At 41.0% G+C, this 7,655-nt stretch overlaps 1 protein-coding gene across 1 annotated transcript; it reads left to right on the forward strand.

Moving 5' to 3' along the window:
* Positions 1-762: 762 nt before the first annotated feature.
* LOC123061217 (uncharacterized) lies at positions 763-6,832 on the forward strand. Its single transcript, XM_044484202.1, has 2 exons — positions 763-1,474; positions 6,220-6,832. The coding sequence occupies exons 1-2, from the start codon at positions 859-861 to the stop codon at positions 6,339-6,341; spliced, it is 738 nt and encodes a 245-aa protein (XP_044340137.1). The 5' UTR covers positions 763-858; the 3' UTR covers positions 6,342-6,832.
* The last annotated feature ends 823 nt before the right edge of the window (positions 6,833-7,655 follow it).

Below are 7,655 nucleotides of genomic sequence, written 5' to 3' on the forward strand. Positions count from 1 at the left end.
GTTTAGATGTGGATTTTGTTTAGATTAAAAGTTCGTCATAGCTGCAACTTCGCGTACTTTGTTTGTGTTCAACAACCAGACCAAGATGTCACAGAACCCCACCTTCATTAATAAAGCTTTCCTCTTTTATTCACAATACCCAGATTGCAATCTCAGTTTCTTGCTTGTTCTTCGTTTGCTCGCAAGAAATAAACCCTCATGGTCAGGTTGATCGTGCTCCGGCGTGGTCAATAACCCTCGGAAGTTGGTTTAGCGATTGCTAAGGCGCGACGTCTTCGCACGTTCGTAGTCGGATCGTCAAAGTCGACTCCCACAAAAAACGATATCTATCTTATCGAAATATCGGGACACCTTCGTCTCTATCATGTGGGGTGGGAGAAGTGAAGGAGGGGGCCAACCAACTAGTAATAGACAATGCAGCGCCTAAGGGTTAGACGCTGCACATTACATGTGTGGCGCCTAGCTCGTAGGTGTTGCACTACTGGGTACGGACCCAGAGACTGCCACCATGGACACATGTGCAATGCCCCAAAGCTAGGCGCTGCACCGTAGGATGTGGCGCCAGCGTGTCGCGCGCCACATAAAAAGATCAGCAGTCTGAATTAGTTTTGTGAAAAGTTTGTTCTACTCCCTTTGTAAAGAAATATAAAAGTGTTTAGATCATTACTTTAGTAATCTAAACGCTCTTATATTTCTTTACGGAGGGAGTATAATTTATTTCGTCTCCAGATTAAAATTGTCAAATTTGCCCCCCTCGTGGAGACTTCCCTTCGCACCGGAATCGCCGCTCCTATCTCGGTAGGAGTGCAACCATGTTAGCTCCGCAGCCCAAACCCTAACACCGACGGCCCCCCTGCGATGACCCCGCGCGTGCCGCCGTACCGCCACCAACCGGCGCACCTCGTTCTCACCGACGCTGTTGCTGCCTGGCACCCCTTCCACAAGAAGCCCTGCCTCTCCGACCGCTCCACTGCCCCCCCATCTGCTCACCATGCTGACGCAGCCGCCGCCGGCGCGGAAACCACGACCCCTCCTCCTTCCGCAGTTGGCAGCGGAGGATCCTTCCGGTTGCTCGGGCTCCGCAAGCGCCGGCGCCGTGGAGGAATCTCGCGGTCGGTCTCAGGTCGCAGCAGCGACCGCCGGAGATCCGGCACGTGCTCCGACTTCCATGTAACGTGCGGTCCAGGTGGTGGCGGCGCAACGGACTCCAGTGGCGAGATGTGGGCATCGGATGTTGGGGAGTTGCGGGCGAGGGACGTTCCTATGGCGCCGGAGTTTGCATCGGCACCAATTGGTCTGGCTGGATCGGGGGCAGGTGGGACGGCCGCCGGGGTTGAGCTGGCATCGGCTGAGTCCGGCTATGGCAGCGAGCCTGGCTACCGTGGAGATGTTGAGCTTGGTTACGGGGATGAGATAGACGAAGAGGAGGAGGACGGGAGGCAGCAGGTGTTCTTCTGGGGCGGTGAGATCGGAGGTGATGAACGTGCTTGAGTTTAGTTTTTGAATAATATTTGTCGTGCCCATTCTTTTTACTCATTGCCCTGAGTTGTTGGCATCGTTACCATAATACCATTTGCAGTATGAAACTGAATTTTCGCAGAATAGACTTTGTGAACTTTATGGATTGAGATTTGGGTGTGGTGGGACATTTCTTGTTTGGGATCAAATGATTAGAGGTCATTGAGCTCTTTGAGTCTCCACTGCCGAACAATGTTCTTACACATCAGGCGTAGATTTTACTTATGGTTTGTGGAAGATGGTGGTATTTTGTTTGGTTCTAGTTACTTGCTGGATTAAATGCTGCAGCGAATTAATGCAGTCAAAAAAGAATTTAGTGAACATGCATTTTGTTAGCTATATATACACGTTTTAATGAGTTGGTTGATTAATGAACTGCAAAAAAGTTTATATTTAGGAACAGAGGCAGTACTTGTTTGTGTCGTAGGATTTTTGTTTTACCTTGTTTTTACATAATGTGTTAGTACAGTGGTATCCTAGAACCATGGTTTATAAGGCGGTAAGGTGACCTAAGGTCAGCACCAACCGCCTTGATGCCTAAGCGCCTAAGGCGGACACATAAGCGCCTAAAGCGGGCATAATTGCGGGGCGCTGCCAGGGCGCCTTGTTGCCTAAGCGTCCAAGGCGGGACACCTTATAAACAATGCCTAGAACTATATTATTGGATATGAGCTATTGTGTACATTATAAGGGCATGTACAGTGGTTGATAAGACAGTCCTATCAGCCTGCCACATAATCTCCATAATCTTGATATGGCAATAAAAACATGATATACAATGGGTTATCTCTAAGTCTTATCTCTAATAACTAGATGCACCTATGCTACAGTTGATGGCTGCAATACTTAACCATTAGAAGTTTACACTCGAGTTGAGTCATTTTGTGATACATGGTTCTTATAACAAGTGTCTTGTAAGGTAAGCAATTTTCATATGGACTAAAAATTCATAATATATAATTTCCATTCTTGAGTTGAGTTTATCTATAGCAGAAATTTCTAGAGGTATTCCTTCCATAACACATGTGAAATTAAGCTGGGATTATTAGTTCTGTCCTTTAAATATAGTGAACAACCTTTTCTTTTTTTCTTTAGGTTCGAAATGATTTTTAAGAGGTATTCATGTAAATCAGTTAATTATGATGGTGATTTATATTTTAACAGTACAGTTTAAGATCAGCTTTCTCTCAAGTTTGTGAGTAAATGATATTAGATAATGTATTCCATTTCTTTCCAGTGAAACAGCATAGTTTCTTCCTTAATGAGCCCACGTAACTGTGCGCTACATTATTCAGTGCTATTTATAGAGATACCTAACATTTGCCAGTGCACAACTTTGAATCCCTAAGGAATAAGACTGTTCATTCCTTTATGGCACAGAAAAATCCAAGGGGTTGCTGTTCCTACCTTAAGTTTTGTGGAATCTATTTGATCTAAGTTGAACGAACCTGTATGGGAACTGCACTAAGCAAATTTCTGCTGAAAATAATTAAAATAGATTAAGTGGGTGGGCAATTACGAGTTGCCCTTTTGATGATTGTATGACGCTAATAGAAATAGAAAATTTTCTTGTTTACATATTCATGTCATCTGATGCACATTTGTAACGTTGTTAGTTGTTGCTTTATTGTCCCATAATACTTTTGCTTTGGTAAGTTTATTTATAAATCTTTTGTTCACAACTAACATCTAGCTTGCTGAGCTGGTGCTTGTTAGCAATTTTTTTTGTTGGTGGAATGGAACCATGTTGCAGCTTGACACAATTCTTCCCTTGCAATTGCTACCACATTTGACAATATTGTCCAGTTTTGGAATCATGGTCGCACTTTATGATTTATTAATAGAAACACCACCTTTTTTTTCATGTGAGAGCGTTGGTGAAGAGGAGTTAAAAAAGGATTGGGAAGGGAAGGTCGAAGGGGAAATCGTAGGTACGCTAGTTTGGTCACCTCCGTGCATAGAGATGCGGCTCACTAACAGTGGCAAGAAAAGCAATAAAACAGCTACCACTTGTATAATTCGAAAGACAGGTCATCGTTAGGGTTTCCTTATACAAGCACCACCAACATGGAGAAATACAAAGAAGCCAAGAAGAAAGCAAAGCGAGTTGTGAGTGAAGCAAGGGTCTAGGTATAAGACTGATTTATGAGGTGTTCAGTGGTGGTGGGGGTGGGGGGGCTGAGAACACTATGCCTGAGGTAGATGACACCAATAGATAGTTTCTGAGAAGGATTCAAGTGCTCGAGGTTAACGAGGCCCCCCTTAAAAGGATGAAAGAAGGAAAGGCCCTAGGCCCAGATGGTATTCCTATTGAGGTGTGGAGGTGCCTTGGGAAAGTGGTAGTAATATGGGTAACTAAGCTATTCAACCATATTTTTTGGTCAAACAAGATACCTGAAAAGTGGCGGGAAGAGTATACTTGTACCTATGTTCAAGAATAAAGGAGATACTCAAAGTTGTACTAATTACCGAGGAATTAAGTTTACGAGTCATACTATGAAGCTTTGGAAGAGAGTGATTGAGCATCACTTGAGTTGAAAGACAAACATCATGATAAACCAATTGTACGTCCAAGAATCGACTATAGAGAAATCATGTGGTGGGAGTTAGAGAGACAGAAAGTCCCAACAAAGTACATTACCCTAATCAAGGATATGTATGATAATATTATGACACATGTTTGGGCTGGTGACAGTCAGACTGATACCTACCTAATTATGATAGGACTATATCAGTGATCAGCCTTGAGACCATATATTTTCCTTAGTGATGGACGAGGTCACAAAGGATATACAAGGAGATATCCCTTGGTGTATGCTCTTTACTGATGATTTGCTCCTAGTTGACGAGACAGACTTCAAAGTCTAATGGGTTTAGGCTTAGGACTAAGACTGGTTTATGAGGTGTGACTTTAGGAGTGTTAGGTGCGAGGAAGGAGAGGTTAGTATAGAGGGACATATAGTGCCTAAGAGGGACACCTTCTGATACTTGGGATCAATGCTGCGAAGCAATGGTGGTATCGAGGAGGATGTTAGCCAAAAAATCAGAGCAGGCTAAATTAAGTGGCGGCAAGCATCTGGCATCCTCTGTGACAAGGAGGTCCCACAAAAGCTCAATGGCAAGTTCTATAGACGGCGATCAGACCTGCGATGCTATATGGAGCAAAGCATTCGCCCACTAAGAGATAACACATCCAACAAATGTGTGTCACTGAGATGTGCATGGTAAGGTGGATATGTGGCCATACAGTAAAGGACTGAATTAGGAATGAGGGGATACGTGATAAGGTAGGGGTGGCATCGATTGAAGAGAAGCTTGTCCAACACCGACTAAGCTGGTTTGGACATATCCAACAGAAGCGTGCAGAAGCACCAACGTAGCGAAAATACTAGGAGGGGTATGGGTGACCAAAGTCGACATGGGAGTAAGTGGTAAAAAGAGATTTGAAGGATGGGAATGTACCCAAGGATTTGGCTCTTGATAGGACTGCATGGAAATCAGCAGCCTATTTACCAGAGCCTTAATTTACTTTCCTTAACTATATTTACTTGTGCTTTGTTGTTGTCGACGTCGTAGTCATCAGGGTTCCAAATTCTAGCAGAAATAAATTACTGCAAATCCTGGTTATTTTGCTATTTATTACATGTTGGTTGGTAGCAGATTGTATATTGTGTTAGTTTTGGTCTAGTGTCATTACGTTGTCAACAACCAATGGATTTCATATATGCAAAAGGATAAGTTAATAACTTATATTCGACTATTACCATTCTCTTGGTGGATAATAAATGGGACCTTGGTCATATTGGTCTGGTAACCCACTTGCATATGGAGTCTGTTGGACCATGTAAAATCATTTTGGAAAAATGACGTAGTTTCATTTCATATTGTAGTTTCATTTCATATTGTTTAACTAATTAAATAAAGGCCAAAGCTAGAACCAGGAGTTTTCTCATATTCCTGTGCAAATTGGACCTTTTGCTGCGAGAATAGTGTTTTGGGCGTGCCCTAAAATATTCTCAAACTTGCTACCATGATATGCACTTCAAAATGGCTTTAATTTCATTGATTGAACATAAACATCTGGCATTGATATGCTCATATGCAGGTTATATTGGCATTGATATGCTCACATGCATGTGGAATTTTGTTGGCCATGTTGGTAGTTCTGGAAAATTTCAGTTTTCTAGCGAGACTCGCTTCTAGGATTTCCCGTTTCAGAATGCTATATGTTACAGACTTAAAATTTTGCGGTCTCTTGGATGTGTGATTAGTCTTGCTGTTTTCTGCTTTAGATAAACTGAATGGAAATTATCTTATAGTGCTAATAGTGGTATTGTGATTTGTTGGCCATGTTAGCAATTCTGGAAAATTTCCGCTTTCTAACGAAGACTAACTTCTAGGATTTCCTGTTTCAGAATGCTATATGTTACAGACTTAAATTTTACGATCTCTTGGATATATGTTTAGTCTTGCTATTTTTCTGTCTTAGATAAACTGAATGGAAATTATGTTTTAGTGCTAATATTGGCGTTGTTGTTGTTGTGATGTTTGATCCTGGATTCATTGTATTTGTATTGGTGTCCCTTGAAGCTATCTTTGTTGGGAATGGAACATTGCACTCATCCCTCGTTCTATGTATTGATCTCTATTATTCTGCAAGCTGTGGTACTTAATATGTTCTCCTTTTTATTTTCATTGCAGATTGCATCGCAGATATGGATAAGATGGTCATTGTTGGTGATAGTAGTTTTGGGGAGCAGAAGAGTCATCACCGATGCAGGCGCAAGAAGCATGATGTGAGGATGTTGGATGCTTTGAGATGAAAATGTTAATGAGACCGGTAAAAATCTGTACATCATTCTGTCTTGGTTTGCTTTCCGGACGCACCTCTTCCCCAGAATCAGTTATGGTATATCAGGCTCTGTACAGTTGTTTCTCATAATCAGTAATACTCCCTCTATTCCAATGAATAAGGCGCACACGCTTTTTACAATCCAACTTTGACTATAAATTAGATCAATAGTATATATTTTGTGACTTAAAAAGTATACCATTGAAAACTTCTTTTCAATACGAATTCAACGGTATAATTTTATCACATATAATCCACATTTGGTTGGTCTAATTTATGGTCAAAGTTGAATTTTGGGGCGTGCACGCCTTATTCATTGGAATAGAGGGAGTATGCCGTGTGAGAATGAATGGGTTACCTGCTCATTTACGTGGCTAGATTTTTATTTGTAATTATAACATTTTAAAAAACTGTATTTGAAAAGTTATTTGTGTTTTGAAATGATCATTTCATTTGCTGAAACTTTCTTGTTTGCTTATCAGGGTAATATAATTTATTTGTATGATGTGTTAAAAATGATTCTTGATAATTATTACTTAGAAATATAAATTTAGATATATAGATTGTGAAAAACAACCCCCTTTTTTATCTATTCAAACATACTCCCTTCGTTTCTAAATATGTCTTTTTAGAAATTCCAGTAAGTGACTACATACGAAGCAAAATGAGTGAACTATACTCTAAAATATGTCTACATACATCTGTATGTTGTAGTCCATTTGAAATATCTAAAAGGACTTATACGAAGGGAGTATGATCCAAGAATGTTTTATTAAAACTACATATGCTTTGGGGACACCTTGTTTTATTGCCGTAGTACTAGGGGCTGAGGCGCGCGGGCATTCATTTGCCCACCCTGCTGAGTATGTCATTTTATTGAACTTGTGTAACTTGTCTGATTTAGTTTTAGCGAAGACCATGCCAAATGAAATTACAATTGAACGAAAGATCGTGACAACTCAATTTTGCAATTTCACAAGGAATAATTCAGTAGGTATCAATGACATAAATTTTACATATTTCATCACTTACAAAAGCAAAATACTCCCTCTGTAAAGAAATACGTATAAGAGTGTTTAGATCACTACTTTAGTGATTTAAATGTTCTTATATTTCTTTACGGAGGGAGACATGTATGCTGGTTCACGACGAATTAGTTAACATTTGCAATCTCTGCGCTCATACACTGAAAGCTAGACGCATGGCCTAATATTTCATCTCAGCGAGAAGGAAAAGGGAAACCCTTCCTATCTATAGTCTGAAGAGACGCTAGTGTCAGGCCGCT

This window comes from Triticum aestivum, chromosome 3A (genome assembly GCF_018294505.1).
Source record: "Triticum aestivum cultivar Chinese Spring chromosome 3A, IWGSC CS RefSeq v2.1, whole genome shotgun sequence".
In the NCBI taxonomy this organism is placed as follows: domain Eukaryota; kingdom Viridiplantae; phylum Streptophyta; class Magnoliopsida; order Poales; family Poaceae; genus Triticum; species Triticum aestivum.

Coding starts and splice junctions, on each gene's coding strand:
- LOC123061217 (XM_044484202.1), top strand. CDS start 859: ATGACCCCGCGCGTGCCGCCGTACCGCCACCAACCGGCGCACCTCGTT. Junction 1,475..6,219: donor CTGGGGCGGTGAGATCGGAG/GTGATGAACGTG, acceptor TTTTCATTGCAG/ATTGCATCGCAGATATGGAT.